Source organism: Hipposideros armiger, unplaced genomic scaffold (genome assembly GCF_001890085.2).
Source record: "Hipposideros armiger isolate ML-2016 unplaced genomic scaffold, ASM189008v1 scaffold_302, whole genome shotgun sequence".
In the NCBI taxonomy this organism is placed as follows: domain Eukaryota; kingdom Metazoa; phylum Chordata; class Mammalia; order Chiroptera; family Hipposideridae; genus Hipposideros; species Hipposideros armiger.
In genome coordinates, this window is record NW_017731652.1 from 2,128,547 (window position 1) to 2,150,429 (window position 21,883).

The following is a 21,883-nucleotide window of genomic DNA, read 5'->3' on the forward strand; positions in this document are numbered from 1 at the left end:
GAACCCCGAATTGATAATGTTTAACATGATGTGCCTGAGCATCTGAGTTTCCTGGAATTGCCAGTTTTCCTGCAGCAGCAGAAATAGAGGATCATGAACCATGCTGTGGTGTAGAAAAAGCAACTGCAGTTTGCATATCTGAATTGTGATTATAAGTTATAAATCTGAACCACAACCTAAGCATCATTAAATAGGAGACGGATGAGCGAGTTAAATTACAGTAAATATCAGAGTACACAGCAGAGTCCTATGTATGGCTCTGTTTAAAAGAACAAGGCAGATGTGTATACACTAATACAGAACGGCTTCCAAAATACAATTAAGTGAAAAAGAACAAGATACCGAAGACAACACAGGATATCCATGCTCCAGTTGGTGTTTAAAAAGAAAAAATAAATAGAAAAGTGTATACAATATATGAAAATGCATATTCCTGAACCCACAGAAAAGAAAGGTTGGGCAATGATTTCCTTGGGAGGAGAGTTACAGGGGTTGAGTTTGAGGCGGATTCATTTGTCATTTCTGATCCTCTTGCACCACTATAAAATTTTTTTTTGCCTTCTGCACAGGCTTTCAATATATGAAAGTGATATAAAAAAGAAAAACACTAAACTCTTTTTCATTGAATTTTTTAAAATGTAACTGTGGATGTGGGGAGGCTCATTAGATACAAATGCAGGTCCCTGCCATCAGAACTGTCCCTGCAACTCGTCTGCTGCGTAAGCCACATCACAGACAGAAACCAAGTCAGTCAATGCAATACTTAACTATGCAGACATCGTGACTGGACAGACAATACTAAGTTAGAAATAGGCTGTGAGCTTCAAAGACCGAGGGGACAGAAATAGTTCGGGGACAAAATATTCTTCTGAAAAATCAACGTCAATAACTGAAAAGTCATATACTCCCAGGAAGATCTGGGATCAGCAAAGGCCACCACCAGCTTCATGCCCAAATGGAAGCCTCCTTACAGTCTGAATATGCTTGGGCAATGTAGCCTATGTAAGGAATAGCTATGATTCTGTGACACCCAATCCGATATCCTTAGTAATGACAAATCCAGTCCATCTTCCCAGGTTGTCTGACAGCATCCCCATCCATCAGGTAATCAAGTCAGGGTCAGGAATCTCATGCACTTTTTTTTCCCCAAGGTTATTCAATTAATGTTTACTAATGTACAAGTTCCAAAAAAACTTTAAAGTAGCTAAAATGCTAGAAAAACAATAGGTATACTTAATTTCATTGAGCTTCACTTTACTGCGCTTTGCAGATAATTGCATTTTTTACAAACAGAAGGTAAGGCTCTCCACCAGCAAAAAGATTATGACTCCCTGAACGCTCAGATGACAGTCAGCATTTTTTAGCAATAAAGTATTTTAATTAAGGTATGTACATTGGTTTTTTTTAGACATAATGCTATTGTACACTTAAACTACAGTACAGTAATAAACATAACTTTTTAAAGAGTTTTATTAAAATATAGCTAACACACAATATTATATTAGTTTTAGGTGTACACCATAGATATTCAATATTTATATACTTAAAGAAGTGATCACCATGGTAAGTCCAGCAACCATCTGACACTGTAGCACGCTATCACAATATTATTAACTATATTCCCTATGCTGTACATTACATCCCCATGACATATTTGTTTTATACCTGGAAATTTGGACCTCTTATTTCCCTTCACCTTTTCCCCTTTTTTAATTTTTCAATTGGAGTTCTCATTCAATATTATTTTATACTAACTTCAGTTGTATAGCATAGTGGTTAGACATTTGTATAATTTACAAAGTTATCTGCCTAAATAGTCTAGTGCCGACCTGGCACTACACATAGATATTACCATATTATTGACTATATTTCCTATGCTTCACTACATCCCCATGACTATTTTGTTAACTATTAGTTTGTACTTAATCTCTTCACCTTTTTCACCCTGCCCCCCAAACCCCTTCCAATTATCACCCTGATAAATCTAGTATGCATCTGACATCGTATGTAGTTATTACAATATTATTGACTATATTCCTTATGCTATACCCTACATCCCCATGGCTACTGTACTTCTTAATGTGTACTTCTTAATCCCTTCCACATTTTCACCCACTCCCAATACCCCTCCCATCTGGCAAACATCATAATGTTCTCAGTATCTATGAGTTTGTTTGTTTTGTTTATTTTGTTCTTTAGATTCCACATGTAAATGAAATCACATTGCATCTGTCTTTCTCTGTCTGACATACTCCACTAAGCACAATACCCTTCAGGTCCATCCATGCCAGCGCAGATTGGTAAGAACCTATTCCCATGCATGGCCGAGCAATATGTACCACTTCCTCTTTATACATTCTTCTATCAACGGACACCCAGGCTGCCTCCACATCTTGGCCATTGTAAACAATGCTGCAATGAACATATGGATGCACACGTCTCCTCCAAGTAGCATTTTGAGTTTCTTCAGATAAATACCCAGAAGTGGGATTACTGGGTCCTTCTTTGTCTCTTGTTATAGCCTTTGTTTTGAAGTCTATTTTCTGGTATAAATATTGCTACCTCAACTTTTTTATTTGTTTCCATTTTCATGAGATGTCTTTTTCCCATCCCTTTACTTTCAGTTGGTGTGTGTCTTTCCATCTGAAGTGAGTCTCTTGCAGGTAGCATATGTAAGGGTCTTGTTTTCTTAACTATTCTGCACCCTATCTTTTGATTGGAGCATTTAATCCATTTCAATTGAAAGTTGTTGACAGATACTTGTATGTAGCTATTGCCATTTTGCTATTCATATTTTGATCTTTTTCTTCTTTTTTCATCTTAAGAAGTCACTCTAAGATTCCTTGTAATACTGGTTCAATGGTGGTGAACTCCTTTAGCTTTTTCTTGTCGGGGAAGCTCTTTATCTGTCCTTCGATTCTAAATGATAGCTTTGCTGGGTAGGGTAATCTTGGTTGTAGGTCCTTGCTTTTCATCACTTTGAATATTTCATGCCAATCCGTTTTGGCCTGCAAAATTTCTGTTGAGAAATCAGCTGACAATCTTATGGGAGCTCCCTTGTAAGCAACTAACTGCTTTTCTCTTGCTGCTTTTAAGATGCTTTCTTTGTCTTTAACCTTTGGCATTTTATTATTATTTTTTCTAGCTGAGCCATCCTGCCACCTGTTGGAAGCTCAGCAGCAACTCAGCTCGGGCCGGACTTGAACCGCTGTTGCTCAGAGCTTAGACTCTTGAGTGAGCTCTTAACCAACTGAGCCACTCGGCCAGCCCACTAACCTTTGGCATTTTAATTATGATGTATCTTGGGTTCATCTTGTTTGGGACTCTGTGCTTTCTGAGCTTGTATATGTACTTCCTTCACCAGGTTAGGGAAGTTTTCCATCATTATTTCTTCAATATGTTTTTGAGTCCTTGCTCTCTCTCTCTCTTTTCCTCCTGGTACCCCTATAATGAGAATGCTGGTATGCTAGATGTTGTCCCAGAGGCAGCTTAAACTATCTTCATTGTTTTGGATTCTTTTTGTTTTTTGCTGTTCTGCTTGGTGTTTTCTATTGCCTTATCTTCTAAATTATTGATACAATCCTCTGCTTCATCTACTATTGATTCCCTCTAATGCAGCGGTTCTCAACCTGTGGGTCGCGACCCCTTTTGGGGTCGAACGACCCTTTCACAGGGGTCACCTAAGACCATCGGAAAACAAAAAGATATTTACATTATGATTCATAACAGTAGCAAAATTACAGTTACAGAGTAGCAATGAAAATAATTTTATGGTTGGGGGTCACCACAACATGAGGAACTGTATTAAGGGGTCGCGGCATTAGGAAGGTTGAGAACCGCTGCTCTAGTGTATTTTTCATTTCTGACTGGTTATTTTTTTACAGTTTCTATCTCCGTTTTTATGTTTCCTATCTCCTTGTTGAAGTTCTCCCTGAGATCACTGAACATCCTTATAACCAGTGTTTTGAACTCTGCATCTGGTAGACCGCTTGTATCCATTTTGTTTAGCTCTTTTTCTGGAGCTTTGTACTTTTCCTTTATTTGGGACATGTCTTTGTCTCCCCATTTTGGCTGCCTCCCCATGTTTCTATGTATTAGGTAGGGCTGCTAGGCCACCCAGTCTTAGTAGAGTGGTCTTATGCAGTAGGTGTCCTGTAGAGCCCAGTGGCACAATCTCCCTAGTCACCTGAGCCAGGTGCTCCAGATGTGTCCCTTGTGTGGGTTGTAGTTGAGTCTTAGTTGCTGTTTATATGTCAGTGGGAGGAACTGACCCTCAGGATGACTTGTTGTGAGGACTGGCAGTGACTATAGTAGAGAAGCTGTAGTGCAAGGTCTGACCCTACAGAGCAGGATTCACTTTAGCAGGGCTCTGGCCCCTGGCTCCTTTAAACCACTGCCCCAGCACTGGAGCTCGGAGGGAGTGAGGCCATCAGTGAGTAAGTCTATGCCTGGGTCCTTTAAGAGGAATTCCTGTTTCTCCAGCTGTCCTCCATCTCACTCAGCTACAATTTCCGCTGGTTTTCACAGCCAGAAGTGTGGGGACTTCTCTTTTTGGCATTGGAAGCCTAGGTTGGGGAGCCTGGTGTGTGGCTGGGACCCCTCACTCCTCAGGGGGACCTCCTCAGCCAAGATATCCCTCCCGATTTTTAATCGTCACACACGGGTGTGTGACCAGCCCTTTAAGCATCTCCACCCCTCCTACCAGTCTTGAGGTGGCTTCTTCGGTATGTCCTTAGTTGTAGGGCTTCAGTTCAGCTAGACTTCAGGTGATTCTCAAAGATGTTTGTTCTATAGTTGTAACTTTGATGTGATCGTGAAAGGAGATGGGCACAGCATTTACCTACTCCGCCATCCTAACCGGAAAGTCTAACTGATGCACTTTTGATTTCTCTCTCCTTTGGACTTGTCCTTCTAAACCCAGCCCTGTTCATTACCCTCTATTTCAAAAAATCCTCATGGCTTATCTCTGCCCAGGAAAGAAAGTTCAAAACTAAATGGTTTTGAGAAACATTTGGTTTGATGCCATGTTATACCTTCCATCATCTGATCTCAATCTATCTGCCTAGATTCAACTGCAGTCTTCATCTCCTTCCCCATCTGCAGCCCCCAGCTCTATAGTTTTCCTGGCATAAAGGATCACTCACCATTTCCCAAACACACTGAGCTCTTGCACCTCCCAGACTAGAATTTTTCGCTACCTACTTCTGAGCTGGCCTGACCTTCCAGGCCCAACATAAATAGCACTCCTTGTGCTACCCACACACTGCTCCCCGAGTCAGTGCTCTGGAGGGGCAGTCTACACCTCCTCTGTCACAGCATTACAATGGATCTTGGTAACGTTGTTGAGTGAAAGGCCTGGCTCCTCACAAGTCTTCTAGTCCTTTAGGGCAAGGTTTGTTAGTTTATTCCTGTGTGTAGAATCCCTGAGACTAGCAGAAGGTCAGACCCACAGGCACACTGCATACTTGCTGAAATAACACATATGAGTGACCATAACTTAATTGCTCAGCATTTATAACCAATGGGTCAATGAAGACTACCTCTCTGGATCAATTAGTAGAGATGAAAAGGCCCTGAATTCTAAATAGCAAGAAATCAGGGCGACCCCACACATCTGGGTGGGAAGAAGAGGGAGCTGGTGAAATTAAAAGTCAGTAGCTGCTGGCCACCTAGAGAGACCTAAGAGCCCGAATCCCAGGGGAGGAAGAATGGGAGGGAGCAGCAGCTGAAGTGCCGAAACCTGCGTTCACCAAGGAGCCACCTGATGCCAGGCAAGCTAGACCGGATGAGTCTGCAGCCTAAAACTGGAAAGAGAGCCCTGTGTTCCTAAACCCTCCCTGTTCCATTACGATCACCTGCCAAGGGGAGAAAGGAGAGAATGTGCTAAGTTCAAAGAGGCTGTAAGCAAATGGTTTAGGTTGAATGCATCTATCTTCTTGGAAGTTCAGAAGACTAAAACTGTTGCCAGGGCTGTTCCAGGCAATAAATTATCTGGTGTCTACAGTAGATAAGAGGAAAACCCTGACCACTTAGAGAAACAAAAATTAAGATGATGAAAACAAAAGCTTTCCTGGTTGCCTACTGTGTGGCACACACTGTCACCTACATTAGCGGTGTGCACAGACCTGCTATTGACCCCCAGAAAGTATTTAAGGTCTGCAGATAAAGACCAGTGTGAGCATCAGCTGATAGGTCTGCTCTGAGCCTTCAGGGAGAAGGATCCCAAAGGCTTATGAGTGGGGATGGGTGGGTGGAGGAAGGAAGGAGGGACACAGAGGGAAGTAACAAATTTGTACTAGGAAGTGAAAGGAGAGTGGTCCTTTCACAAGTGGATTCAGGAGCACTGCCAGGAGCCAAAAGGCAGGCATTCTAGCAAAAGCAGCAGAAAGGTGGTTTGGGAGCAACTCTGGGTTTAAACGGCCCTTTCTGCACCAGCAAGCCATGCTTCAAGAAGACACTATCATCATATGACCAGCAATCCCTCTCCTGGGTATCTACACAAAAAATCTGAAAACATTTATCCATAAAGATATACGTGCTCTGATGTTCACTGCTTTATTTACGGTGGCCAAGACAGACATGGAAACAACCAAAGTGTCCTTCGACAGATGATTGGATAAAGAAGATGTGGTATATATACACAATGGAATACCATTCTGCCATAAGAAAAGATGAAACAGTGCCATTTGGGACAACATGGTTGCATCTTGAGACAATAATGCTAAGCAAAATAAGTTAGGCAGAAAAAGTCAAAAGCCATATGATTTCACTGATATGTGGTATATAAAACTGAAAGCAACAAAGGAACAAGACAAACAAATGAAGAAACAAAAACTCATACACACACACAATACTTTAGTGGTTACCAGAGGGTAAGGGGGAGGAGGGTGGTAGATGAGGGTAAAGGGGGTCAAATATATGGTGATGGAAGGAGAACTGACTCTGGGTGCTGAACATACAATGTGATATATAGATGATGTATTATAGAATTGTACACCTGAAATCTATGTAAATTTACTAACAATTGTCACCTCAACAAACTTTAATTAAAAAACAAAGAAAAAGAAGACCCTATCCTCAGTGACCCACTTGCTGGCCACCCAGGAGGTGAGGTCCACACGGCTGCCCCAACACACCTTTAAAATAGAACAGAGGAGCAGCCTCCAGAACAGACCCAGTCCAGCCTGGGGCAGTGATCTGGAAGGTTCCTTAGATTCTGACTCTAGATATTGCCATTGGGCTGCTTCTCCTTGTCTAGAGGATGCCGTTTGAAAACCAGCTAAGTATTCAAGAACAAGTCATCCCAGCACTCACCGGTGCTGCTGTGCATTCGAGTGGCCTGGGTTTCCAGCACTGATCTGCAGGTGCCTTGTCCAGTGTGAGCCGGGGGCGTGGAATACAAAGTGAGCAGGCATTCAAGGAAACCAACTGCAGGTCCACAGAAAGCAATGGTGTGCAGTGGCTGCACGCATGCCACTTACAGTTGAGAGGCTATTCACTGCACAAGGACATCTGTGTGCTGAAATCCAGAGTGTCCTTCCAGTGGAGAGATGAACCTGGCCCAAGGAAGAGGTGTCTTGTTTGGATTCACACAAAGGTAAAAAATGAACCGGTGAAGGTCCAACAGAGAGGCAATTTCCAGGTAAGGCTGAGTTAACAATAGAGAACTCAGAACAAAGAAGGTGATGGCCCCGCCCTAATTTATGCTGGGCAGGCATCCCTGAAGGTAAGGAGGGCAAGAGATCAAATGGGACATACCCAGTAACCTGGGATGGCAGAAAGGGTCTAGGTATTCCATCCAACAGGCTGAATCGCCATGTACTACCTGTGTAATCATGGCTAAGTCACTCTACATCTCTCATCTGCAGCAGTGAGGTGGGGGTAACAATGCCTTCCTCATCTGGCTGTCACGTGGATTAAATGAAATAACACAGGTAAAGTGCCTAGCCCAGAGCTTGGCCTTCAGTGGACACTCCATAAATGGTGCTTACCACTGTTGCGAAGGTGAGAGACACAGAGCCGCCAACCTTGACACATGGGGGTCACTGCAGAGGCAGCCAGCCAAACATGGGCTGAGTGGGATGGAGCCGGCTTTGCATGAAAGAACAGTAAATGCTTTCATTTCTCCAGTGTAACTGAGAGCAGCCCTCTTGGGAGTCAAACGTGCTGCCGGTACGGGTTGTAATCTGAACCTGAGCATCCCTCCAGAACTACAGGGGTTTAGCAGAACCAAATGACTTTACCTGTGGGGCACAGGGCCTCATCAGGGCAGGTGCTAAGCAAATGTGAGCTCCTAACCCCTCCCACCTGGGAACTCTCAAACAGTGCCGCTCTCCCCCGCTCCCACCCCATTGGCTGACCCCCAACAGGTTGAAGCAAGCTGAAGAACTACTTTCTGTAAGTTCTGCAGAATTCATTAATGCAACAGTAGTAACAACTGTAATACAACTTCCATTTCTTAAGCATCTTTTATGTGAAAAGCCCATGGAGGAAGCAATGGTATTTCTCTCATATTCTGGACATCTCCCAATGCTGAATTTTTATACCACTTCCTAAGTACCCACTTACCATATATCACTTCATTTTTTTCTTTGTCATAAATATGAAATATTTAAGTATAATAATCTTGTGTGAAAAGTGATGCATAACTTTCTTCCTTGCACTAGAGGAAGTTATTTAGGTACAAGTCTGTCATTCTCAGTTAACTGAAGTCGAAAGAGGGATTTGTTCTAGAGTTTTGCCCCATCCTCTAAAATATTTAGCATTGTGTACTTAAATAAATTCAGCATTCAGATAGTGACGATTTATTGAACAACTGCCAAATGCTTAAGGCATGTTATCCCATTTGACCATCACGGCAAAAAGCAAAGGGGGTCATTACTCCTATTTTATGCATCAGGAAACTGAGTCTAAAAGGCATTAAACAACCTGTCCAAGCTAGGAATTCCGTGTGACCAAATATTATTGTAATATTAACAAATGTTACTGAATGAATGAATGGTAAGTAAGCTCTTAAGGAGCTTAAACAGCTGTGATACAGTACAGCTTATAAATACCAAATGCCATTCACAAAGCATTAGAGGGATGGACTGTTTGGAATGAGAATTTACTAGAAAATGGGGTGGGGCGGGGGAGGGAGTTTCCCTCCAAATCCAGAAAGAAACGTTTTCAGCACTAGCCCACAATGAACTGTGTTCTAATCACTGAGGAAAAAGAAATCTTAGCTGCTGCTGGATCCACATGACCCACAGGGGACCAAATGATGCTGGATAGAAAAGATTCATGAGAGAATAAAGAAAATAACGTGTGCCTGGAAGTCAAACCATAAAGAGGGAAAGGAAGGCTCTAGGGGCAAGGCCTGACATTGACCTCGGCCTGACCTGTGGAATTAGGGTGGGAATGGAGTGGGGAGGGCCAGGGAGGGAGACTAGCACAGTGGTTAAGAGCAAAAACCTGGAGCTAGGCTCTAGTTCTGATCCTATAACCTGCCAGCTCCAGGACACAATGATCGTCACTTCCTCTCTCCAAGTGCAGAGTCCCTCTCATATAAAAACAGGACAATACGGTTACTTTATGCATGAGTCCTTTGAGTTTAGCTCAGAGCCTTAAACATAGTGTATTAGTTTCCTAAGGCTGCAGTAACAAACTACTACAAACTTGGTGGCTTCAAACAACAGAAATTCATTCTCTCAGAGTTCTGGAGACCGTAAGTTCAAAATCGGTATCAATGGGCTGAAATCGAGGTGTCAGCAGGGCTGAGCTCCCTCAGGAGGCTCTAGGGGAGAATCCAGTCCTTGCCTCTTCCACTATCCGGGGGCTGCCGGAGTTCCTTGGCTCGTGAGCACATCCCTCCAGGCTTCAATGCCAGTGTCTCCATACCTCTTCATTCCATCTTCACATCACCTTCTCCTCTGCATGTCTGATGCTGAATCTCCCTCTGCCTGTCTCTTCTAAGGATGCTCATTTAGGACCCACCTGGGTCATCTAGGATAACCTCTGCATCTTGAGGTCTTTAATCATATCTGCAAAGTCTCTTTTCCCAAATAAATTAGCATTTTCAGGCTCCAGGAATTAGGATCTGATATCTTTTTGGGGTGGGGAGCATTACTCAACTTCCTACACAGTAAAATCAGTTCTGTTCACTTGTTAATGTCAACAGAGAGGGGCCAACAGAACCGTACATGCAGGAAAGGGTCTATGGATGGACAAGAAAGTGTGGCTGTTATGTTAGCACTCTACCAGGAGAACCAACAGGAAGGCCACAGCAGTGGTCCCCCCAAACCCTCTCACATACAAGGTCTGACAATTAAGTTTGCGAACTCATCCTAGAAAAAGTGCTACATACCTCATTGCTGAATATCACTACAGCCACCTTTGAAGTACTCCCCTTGGGAAGCTATGCACCGATGCCAGTGCCTAATCCACCCTCCAAAGCAATTTTGGAACTCTTTTTCTGGAATGGCCATCAGAGCTATTGTCATATTACCTTTGATGTCCTGAATGTCATCAAAATGTCTTCCTTTCAATATTTCATTTACCTTTGGGTAGAGAAGAAGTCATTGGGGGCTGGATCAGGTGAGTATGGAGGGTGTTCCAATACAGTTATTTGTTTACTGACTAAAAACTCCCTCACAGACAGTGCCATGTGAGCTGGTGCATTGTCGTGATGCAAGAGACATGAATTGTTGGCAAAAAGTTCAGGTCATCTAACTTTTTCACACAGCCTTTTCAGCACTTCCAAACAGTAAACTTGGTTAACTGTTTGTCCAGTTGGTACAAATTCATAATGAATAATTCCTCTGATAGCAAAAAAGGTTAGCAGCATCGTTGCAACAAGTTCGCAAACTTAATTGTCACCATACCTCATACAAGTAAATTACCTGGATCTACATGGCAAGCTCGGAGTGGCAATGGGAACAGTGGAGACATTGGAGCCAAGCAAGCCTGTATTCAGATCCCAGTCTGCTCCTTACAGGAGCAGGACGCTGGGAAATTCTCTCCCTCAGATCAGTGTCCTCAACTCTAAAATGAGGCTGCCTGAGGCTCAAATACACATGTGAATGATGTGTGACACGTGGTTGGTGCTGGAAAGATGATAGTTGTTACTACAAATGAATCCACAATGTGTGCAGGGAGGATGAGTAAAGGAAATGACCATAACAGGAAACGTCCCCCTCCATCCTCATGTGAAGGCATCTCAGGCTGCCACCAGGCAGGCATCCAAGGAGCAGTCCTAGGGTCCCAGATACAACGTTGAGATCCCCCTTCTGGGACACACATATTGTTGTCAGGCTTTTTCCATAACCCATCGTGTATCCTTCTTCTGGAACCCAGAGTTATGAATGACTTGGAGGAGGTTCAACATAGCATTCTTATGGCAAATGTGATCTTTGTTCTGATAACTAATGAAATACTTCTGACACTTAATGAAATGCCACAAGAAATGAACAAGGGCTCTTTGGAGCCTTGTCTGAGATCAGAGTAACTCAAGCTTAAAATCTGGCTCCAATCTTTTCTAACCTACAGGCAGAAACGTACATACCAGTGGGCCCAGCTCCGCTACAAACTCTCCCGCTGAACAGGGCTAGAGTTTCCGGTTTAGAAACCAAAGCATATTAAAACCCCGTTTATCTGCTTAGCATCAACAGGTAACTTCTTGTCAAACAATTCAGGGACTAAGTGGAAATCCTGCTTCAGAACATAAAGAAACTAAACTTGCCTTGCAGGAGGAAAACAGAAAAACACCAAAAACGTGCAGTATACATTTCCAACAGTATACATTACCTGCTTTCTCTGCTCAGCGCCCAGCATCGCCAGGGAGGCTTTCCAAGGAGAAACACAGACAAGCCAAAGATTCCCCTTCTTCCTGCCATGTGGTTTCTGCCTCCCCCTGTATGTAACAAGGTGCCCTAGGTATCAACTGAGGGTCAGAAAACAGGTATGTGCCTTTGTGAAGTTTAATTAACAGCAAGTTTTCCTATCCCACATCAGGGAGCCCACTCGGCTCCAGGGGCCCCCAGGACAGAAGTAGCATACTACTCCCGAGTTATTAATGAGGAAATGCAAATAGCCTTAAGAAAGTGGGCAGGAAAAGAGGAGCTGAAAAACAAGTGATTCCTACCCGAAGCCAGGGACAGTTCCCCAGGGAGGCAGGAAAGGGTGAGTAAAAGCTGTGATCTGAGCCTGATCCTGTCTGTCCTGTTTCGAAACTAACAGCCCTTTCAAGCACACACACACACACACACACACACACACACACACACACACACACATGCACATTCATATGCATGGACACACACACACCACACATGTGCACATACACATACACACATATCGATAAAGACACAGACTCTAAACCCAAAGATAGGCTGGTCAATGATAATAAAATAATCAGTGTTGGTTTTGAACAGTGTCTTATGTTTCGGAACTACTTTTACAGCTGTTACCTCATTTGACCCTCTCAATGGGCCTCTGTGGTAGACAGAGGACATATAATTGTGCACATTTTATAGATTAGACTAAGTGATTCCCGAAGGCCATCCAGTTCGCAAATCGTGGTGCTGAGACAGGAAGTGGGGTCTAATGACTCCCAGCCCAGGGCTTTCTCCAAGGTAAGAAACATGAATGCTTCCAATAGAAAAGGACCAAAGCTCAAGGGGACACCCAGAAGAGAAGGTCAGATGTGTGGACAACACTTTTACAAAAACTCGTGTTATGAGACAGAAGTCTGAATAGAGGGACTTAAAGGGTAGTGATGTTGCAGCATCTAGAAAGAAGAAAACCATCACATTTCAGGGCACGTTTGAAAACATGTCCGAGGGCTGCATTTCTCAGACACCTACTCCTCTTTCCAACAGTCGGGATGGCAGAATGGTGGTGGGAACATTTAAAGCAGCAATTGGGCCTCAATAACATCAATATCTAGCAAGAGACTGTAATGAATGTAATAGGATCCCCTTATTTTATAAATGCATAAACTAAGGCCCAGAGACATGAGGTGGCCTGCTCAAGGTGAAAGCATTGGTGAGAGCTGGAACTTTGACCCTGGACTCTGGACTCGGCACACACAGCTCTTTACTCCACCCAGCTGCCTCGGGCACCTGGTATCTTTGACCTCATTACCGTCACTGTCCTTGGTTAATACCACCTGCCCAAAGAATACTGAAGCGTAGGGTGGCATGCATGGTTTCTCTCTTCTTTGGGGGGGAAAACAGTACTGCTAAATTTCCCATGGACAATAACCAGACATGATGTGGGGAAGTGGACAGTGGTCCTGCTAGCACAGAAATTGTCCTGTTCCTCAGGTAGTCTTAAGACGCCAAAATTCAATCACTATTATGGTAGGCTGGATAACGTTCCCCCTCACCCCAAAATGTCCACATCCTCATCCCCAGAACATGTGAATGTTCCTTATGTGGTGAAGGGACTTGGCAGGTGTGATTAAGTTAAGGATCTTGAAATGGGGAGACCATCCCAGATTGTGTGAGTGGGTGTGATGTGATCACAATGGTCCTTACATGGAGGAGGTTGGCAGATGAGAGTTAGAGAAGGGGGAGATGACAGAAGCAAGAGGGTCCCAGGAGCAAGGACTGCCCCCAGCCTCTAAATGCTGGGAAAGGGAAGGACACAGATTTTGCCCAGAAGCCCCCAGAAGGAATGTAGCCCTGGAAGACTCCTGACTTCCAGACAGTAAGAGAATAAATGTGTGCTGTTTTAAGCCACTAAATTTGCAGTGTTACAGCATAAATGGGAAAATCATACACCTGCTACAAAACGTGAGGAGCAAATCGTCACTGCCCAGCCAGTGAACTCTGGTTTCATGAGATATGCGCAGTCAAACATGGTGAAAATCACAAGGGCATGAGGCGAGATTTAGACCAACTATGCACTGGATGCATCGTCTTGCTTTGAAATAGAAGAGCTGGTTGTCTGTAGTTACAGGGATTTCTTCCTCAAAGAATTCCTAGTTCATTGCCCTTAGGACTACTCCATAGTCCCTCCCTAGAAAGGAGCCTGTGGACTTCCCTGGTCTCGCCTGGACACTGCCTTATATACAGCCTGTGCTCCAGCCCCACCAGGCCTTTTAGAACTTCTAGAACATGACAGGCTCGCTCAGGCCTCCAAGACTCAGCCCCTGCTGTTTGTGTCTTAGGAAATGTCCTCCTCACACTTGAGCTCTGCTAAAATCCTCCTTCCTCTGAAAAGCCTTCTCTGGCCTCCCCAGTCCTCCCTTGTCCCCCTCCTCCCACACCCCGAGCACCCCTCATTAGAGCGCCCTGGGAACTTGGTCTTGTAAATGTCTGTTTGCTTGTCTTCCTCTCCCACCCCACCACCAGCATGAGCCCCTTGAGGACAGAAGACTTTATTGTTCCTCTAGTGTCACCAAGCCAGCCCTCATCCATTCCAAGTACTTCCCAGCTCTTTCCCACCTAAGAAAAGCAAACTCATCCTTTAAGGAAGTACCCTCCACCACAAAGTTATCTTGTTTTCCTCCTCCTCTGTGTGCCACAGCCCTCTGCGCACCCGACAGGTACAACATTCAGGAGAACACTCTATGTGGTGGCTTTGCTGGGCTGTCCTTCACCCAACTCTACCTCAAAACCACACTCCTCTACCTGCCTACCTGCTCTGTGTTTAGTTTAGCATAGTGCCCGGCTGTCCGCAGATACAGGAGTGTTGACTGAACTGTAATGAAGGTAATGCCCAGGTCCTCTCTATTAAGCCCTGTGATCCAGAGGCAGCCCTTAACAGCAGACACCTTTACGTGAAGTCTGTGGGCACAGCTCGCTGGCATTTGGGGGGGAATTCCCACACAGACTTTGGAGTTCATGGTGGAGATGGTTCCAGATGGTTCTATATCAGACTAAAATCTTTGAGGTGAATATTGGAGAAAGACCTTACTTGCCATCTCAGACAGAAAGGTCTTAGTTTACCAAACTGAGCCTAATTAGTGTTACCTTTAACTTTGAAAAAGGCTTTCTAGAAGTACAAGTCTGAGAGAAGCATGTTACAGATGGGATTAAACCCTGCCTCCGCTGCCTTTCTGTTAGTGACCTTGAACTAGACAGACATTTTCTCTCTGACTCTCAAGTTTCTCAGCCACAAATGGTGACAGTACAGGTCTCCGACACAGTTGTGATGAAGCTGAGATAGGACGCTGCGTGGGAGATGCCTGCCAGTGAGCCTGGCACAGGGAAGGCAGTCTGCCATCTTTACTGAGTGTTTGCAGGAATTATCAAATTCACAGCAACCCAGTGAAGCAGATGTACTATTAACCCATTAGGGAACAGCTGAGCAACACCGGCAGGGCACATGACTGGGCAACGGCAGAGCGGGGCAGAGGACCCAGGCCTGTCTACTCCAAGGCTGAACTCTTCACCATCATACAATTCACAGCCTCTCAGGATGTGTTAGTTTCCCCATCATAGTAAGGTCTAGCTAGTAGACTGGAAACAAATAAAGACCAGTATGTATAAATAAAAAGAAAACAACTGAGAACCAAGCCCAAACTGCCCTTGAGATGTGGGTCTGCAGCCTGTGGAAGAACATACCTGATCCAGGCAGACTCCCAACAGGAAGCCAGCTCTGCTTCTCCGTCATGCTCTGGGAAGCCCGCCCTCCACAACCTCTCTCCGACACCTGAAGGATATGACACACTCCCCGCAAAGGAAACAGTGGCTGTGATTTTCACAGCTATGACCTTTGCCTCCCAGGTTCCGACCACTGTCTCCAGCAGATGACAGTTCTAGCCTTGGCAATGCTCGCTGGCGGAGGGGAGGAGCCCTCCTTACCTTGAGAATCTCTGAATTAAAGCCACCAAGCCTTCCATTCCCCAGATTCCAGCTAGTTCACGTGAGAACGATCAGGAAAACTGACCACTGTAGGCGAGTGTAAGGAAGCCCACTGGGAAGGAATGCCGACCTGGTAGCAGGCTGTTTGGTGACCGGAGTGGTGAAAAAGTGACCTGCAGTCGTCCTCGGTAGGGGTGGGCACTGCCCTCGTGCCCTGACTTTGTGGAAGCTGCACCAAGCTGGCCAGGATACATTTACAACAGGTTTCTGTATGGTTGTGTCCTTGGACTCTGGGCAGCAGGGTCTCTCTCTGTGTGCCATTTTTGCCACACATTTTAGGAACGGGAAGAAGCCCATGTGGTGCTGGAGTCATACAAGAGAAGGTCCTACAGGAACAGCGGCGCCTTCCAGCCCCCTCCAGTCTGCAGGGATCCACTCCAGACCGAGGGGAAGGCTCTCCTTCCTCGGAGTGTCTCCAGTGTCACGGGTGTGAGTTGCTGCAGGGCTGCACACGCTGCCACTGCCAACTCACCTAACACACCCCTCCCCCAACCCTGTCCCTTCAGCCATCCCAGGGGCACAGCCTTAGGCATGGAGAGAGGGAGGACTTGGTTGAATGCCCTTATGGAATCTATGGCCAGGACCTACAGGCTGAACTCCACCAGTCCAGAGCCTCCCCAGGCTGCCACCGCTCTAAGGCACCAGGGAAGGCCACCTTTTGTGGGAGGCTTTTCTGAGCAGGCCACACCAAGACAGGGCAGAGGGTGGGGTGCCCAGGCGCTGGGATCCTGGCTGCACCCAGGCTGTGCTGCCCAGAGTCCTGCCCTCCTGGACGAGACCTCAGTTCCTGACTCCCTTCCTTCCTGTGGGGCCCCAGTTCTCCACCTGATCCTAACTGGAACCCTCTAACACACCGATGCCCAGCCTTTAAACCCATACTGGGAGTTAGGGCTCTAATTTACTGAGCACCTCCTATGGACCAGGCAATGTAAATATATTATTTCATTTAAATGTATAGCAATCCCATGTGGTAGGTATCATTATTACTCTCATTTGAAAGAGTAAACCCCTGAGGCTCAGCGAAGTTAAGTAACTTTCCTAAGCTCAGGATCCCTTGGAGAGCTCCAATAAATACTGACATGATTTTTTAGAGTGTGATTTGCAGTGTGTATGTGTGTGTGTTAATGAGATAAAGGGCTAATATGAAAGCAAGTAGACTCAAGAAGTTTCCAGATATAGTCCAGCAAAGTAAAATCTATGTATTTGCCAAGGTTGCATTCCAATCCTGCCTGCTCTGTGCAGTCTGCCCTAACTGCTCCATCGCACCAGCATTTCCCATCTTCCTGAACTCTGGTCACACATTCACTCTTTCCTGCCATGTGCAGTGTTTCGTGGGTTTGCCACTCATCCACCACCACAGTGTTGGGCCCCCAAGAACTGGGACTGTGGCTTCTACTTTTTTTTGAATCCCCTTGGTGTCTAGGACCAGATACAAAGATTTCCCTGGTTAAGAGAGCTACACACTGCAAGGAGGAGCTGCAGTTCATTTTAAGCCTTCACTACCAAATCCCACCCACTTTCCAAGATGTGGCTTAAACTGTCCAACCAAGAAGCAGCTTTTCCGACCATGTCTCCTGGAAGTGGGCAGCCTCACCTTCAAAATACCTCTTTCAAAAATACCCATTTCAGTGAAAAGAACTTTAATGCTTGATTCCCACAGACCTACTTAGAATTCTGGTTCTGGTGCTGTTGGAGTGGGTGATCTTAAGTCACATCATTCCTCCAAGCCTTAGTTTCCCTGTATATAAAATGTGAACATGCGTATCTGCCTCATAGGGTTGAATGAAATGTAAGTGCTATAACGGATTTGATGTAGTGTCTGTACAGAAGACATGTTCCAAAATGGTAGCCATTCTCACTGTCATTACTATTTCATCATACTGCCTCATAAGGAAGGCATTTACATACGTGCCTCTTCTAACTTTCTAGAGCAGTGGTTCTCAAACTCTGCAGTATGTCATTTAAAATGAAGTTATCTAGGTCACACCACAGGCCTACAACACAGAATCCCCCGTAGGCAGGGGAGGTGATGGGGCCTGGGCATCTCTACTTTTAACAAGATCCCTCATCGCACAGCAAGGGGTGCTGGTATGTGTTCACCAAACCTGGAAAATTTTGCTAGACGATATTCGATTCCCAAATTCTTTGCCATGGAACCTGGAGGTTCCAAAGAGATTCCCAACCATGGCTGGATTGGAATTATATCGTTGTCTGAGCACAATCCTTAGAAGTTTAGATGTTGATTTGGTATGTGACCAGAGTGCTAAGATTTCTAAACGATGGGCAAAGGGGTCTAATGGTCAGCCAGGGTTAAAAGCCACAGCTCGCCATGGATCTAGACACCAGGTTTTCACAGCAATGCCGCTGAGGCTTCAACCACAGAAGCTCAGCTTTTGTCTGTGTGACAAATTGAGCCTCCATCTAAGACTGATTTTGCACAAAAGATCCTTATGCTTAAAAAAAAAAAAAAAAGTTTGCAAACAGCTGCTCTAGCCTGTCAGTAAGAGCCCTGAGGCCCCCAACCTGGTTTTCATACCTTTGTGTCTATCTCAGGGCCTTACCACATAGTAGATGCTTGATAAATATTTGTTGGAAGGTTGAATAGTTTTGTTTTATTTGTTATCTGGCTCCAATTAAGTTTTCAGTTGCCTAGCATAACAACCTAACAGTTTCTTAAACATCTAAGCCCTAAGAGCCTTCGCCTCAAACCTCAAACCTGAACCAGAGAGCGAGGCAGACAGCCATCCAGAGAACATGCTGACATTCCTCATGGGGTCACATATACTATGCAAGTTCCTAATGACTGATAAATATAAGCAAATGTGATTTTCATCAGCCGGGAAGAGCATGACATTTGTCAGCAGCAAAGGTCTCCCGGGCTAATATTTGGATTATTTCATCTGAAACTGTCAAATTACAACAGCATGATAAAAACTCATAGGAACTTCATAGTAAACAGTGACTGGCCCCTTGTCAATAAGTTAGAAGAAAAAAAATGTCCTGCTGCCAAAACCCATGGGCTGGAAAGCCCGCAGATCAGGCCTGCAGCCAACTAGTTTGTTCCTGGGGCAGCTCTCCTAGGTTCTCGACCACAGGGGCTGGAAGGGAAGTCCCCAAGCACTCCAGGGATCTGGGAGTCAGCAGCACCTTCAAATCTCCACTTTTCCATGGCTCAGGACTCTTGAGCAGTCACTGAACATCTTAGGGCCTCAGATTCCTCAGTGTAACATCTGCTTCCTCAGGTCCTTAGAGCCCTGACTGCCTGGGTTCAAATCCTAACTCTTCACGTACTAGCTGTGTGGCCTTGGGCAAGTTACCCCACTTCTCTGGGCTTCTGTTTCCTCACCTCTACAATGAGGACATTAGCATCCATCTCACAGGGTTGTCAGTGTAAAGTGACAGGAACAGTGCCTGACACAGAAAAGGCAATTAACAAACCTTAGCTATTATAAATCTCCAATTCTGAAACCCAAAGTTTCGAAAACCAAGTTTTTGTCTTGCCTTTTCTTTTTTTTATGTTTTTGTCAGTTTGGTGTCAAAAATCATTGGGCAGCAAACCTGCCCTTAGCCGACATAAGGCTATTTATAGTTTCTTTTATCCTGTGTGATGTGAACTTCGCAATGTTTCACTGCAGACATAATAATGTGTTTGATTATGTGAAATATACTGAGTTACCTTTCTAAAACCTAAACAGTTCTATATTCTAAAACACTCTGGTCATCAGCATTTCCAATAAGGGACTAGGGAGCTATGTTACTATGGGGTATGGTTGGGACGAAAGGAGATGACATATGTTAACTCCTCAGCTTTAGTAGCAGACCCTCAGTCCCAGAGTGACACTGGAGGGTACTCAGCTTTCTACGCAGGAAGAGACAGAAGGAGCATTCTCTCCCAGCGATCCCTCTCTTTCCTTTCCCGCTGACAGGCCATGCCAGGCCTCTGAACTCACAGCAATTCAATTCTCTCTTCTATCAACTCAAATGTGGTCCATCCTGCAGAATTTAGCTAAAGCATCTTCTCTATGAAATGGTCCCCTCCCTCCAACCTCTTGCTGACCAGGTCAAGAGCATGTGGCTGTGAAGGTGGGTGGGGTGCCTCTCCCCTTCAAACACTGGCAGTGACAGTCTACAACACTGGGCTGGAGATTCTCACTCAGCCTCCAGCCACAGTGGGTAAGGGTGGCCATCAGTGCTGATGTCTGAACTGCAAGTGACAAAGAGAGGCTAGGTGGCCCACCTAACATGCTCATGCCCACCTAGGATGGGCATTAGCTTGGCTTGACCACTAAATTATACATTTCTTAAGCACAGAGAACGTATCTTACACTTTTTGTTCTTCCTGTAAATTTGTTTGCTTGTTATTGTTAATGCTTTGTATTCATATTTTCTCAGATTCTATCATGGGCCTATGGTACCCAAGAAATACTGTTGAATGAATGCTGTAATCTGTAAATATCATTTGTTTAATTCAGTGACAAGCTCTTCTCAGCCCCTATATGCCTACCTTTCCCATGGGCACTGCCTAGTTTGGCATATTTATGCTACCCTAGCCAGGGAAGCTTTTTAGGGCTATACAACCATTTGAATGCCATTATGCCATTTCTAGAGTTTACATCTTATTAAGGCTCTAAGAAACGTCTAGGCCCTTAACTAGACATAGTTCAAAGCTGTGTGCTCACTCAAAATTCTCTGGAGAAACTTTCTAGAAAAGTTCATAGAATCCTGAAGACTACAACCTAAGAACTTGTAACACCGCAGACATTAAATTTGTCCAAGGTTTTGAAACTCCGATGAGCTCCTGGATTAAAAGGCACCATGTCTGGGTCCTTAGCTCAAATGCACACAGACTGGAGCCAGCATCTCCCCGTCCCTCAGCACCAGGAGAGAAGCACTGGGACAGAGGTCTCCCCATTCCTGGTCCCCTCTTTCACCCCTCCATAGGGCCTCCCTAAGGTTGACGCCTAAAGGCTTCTTAGAATTAGCTTCACTTTGAAGACTATTCAGAACCACAAAGTGGGGTGGGAGTGGCCTCAACGCTTTAAAAGGCTGCAAAATAAATCAAAAGATGAAAGGAGATATGAGGAGCCAAGAATTCCTCCCCACCCGGCAAAAGCCATGCATTCACCACGCAATCTGTGGTGCAGAGCAGCGCGAGCGCACATTGGGGCAGGGACAGCGTCACGGGCAGGGACAGTGGCGAGCGGGCGGGGGCCGGGAGGGAGTGTACCTTCTCTCCGACGCAGGTTCACGGCCTCGGGCCTGCGGGTGCCGGCTGCCCCGCAGCACCGGGCCCTGGCGGCTGACGTCGAGGCCGGCGGGGGCGCGCGGCTCCTCACGGCTCCGGTGCAGCGGCACCGACGTGCGCACGGCCGACACTATGTGGCCCGCGTAGGCGCGCGCAGGGGTTCCGGGCCGCGGGCCGCCGCGCGCGCGGTACGAGCCAGGCAGGCAGGGCCGCGTCTGCTCCATCACGCCGCCGCTGCAGCTGCGCGAGCAGGCGGACCAGGGACCCCAGGCGCCCCACACTCCCGGGGCGCCGCCGCCGCCGTCCTCGGGGGCGCCCTCGGCCGCCGCCATCCGCTGCGGGACCTGCGGAGACAGAGGCCGGTTAGGGGACCAGGGCCCAAGCTCCGGCTTGGCCCTCAAAGGCTTTGGATAACATGAAAGTCCATTAACCACAAGTAGGCTCAGGGCCTGTTTTAAAATCTGAAAAACAAAATGAATATAAACCAGACTGGTTATATTTGTCTTTATACCAACGCGCTCATAAAATATAATTTTAAATATTTTTTTATGAAGCAAAGCACGAGTGCCTAGGACACACAAAGGCACAGGTGCTTAGGGCTCCTGAAAGTCACAATGCAGTTCTTGCTTGGGATGCCATGACCTTGGAGAGCTCAGTGTGGTGCCCGCACTTCTGACAGGCTTACCCCTCAGCAGTCCCCTTAGCCTCCAGTCAGGTCCTTGGGATTTTAGGCCTGAGGGATTGGCCTTCCCTTAAGCTGCTGGGGAGGCCGTTTCCCAGGGTCTCC

The 21,883-nt window shown here is 45.7% G+C and overlaps 1 protein-coding gene across 4 annotated transcripts in view; it reads right to left on the minus strand.

The window, feature by feature from the left end:
* THSD4 (thrombospondin type 1 domain containing 4) overlaps positions 1–21,883 on the minus strand; it is a 639,484-nt gene that overhangs the window by 531,115 nt on the left and 86,486 nt on the right. For all 4 annotated transcript variants that reach the window (XM_019659629.1, XM_019659633.1, XM_019659631.1 and 1 more), the window contains one exon: positions 21,079–21,440. In XM_019659629.1, coding sequence (XP_019515174.1) covers positions 21,079–21,440 — 362 coding nt within the window. The remainder of the gene's footprint in view (positions 1–21,078; positions 21,441–21,883) is intronic.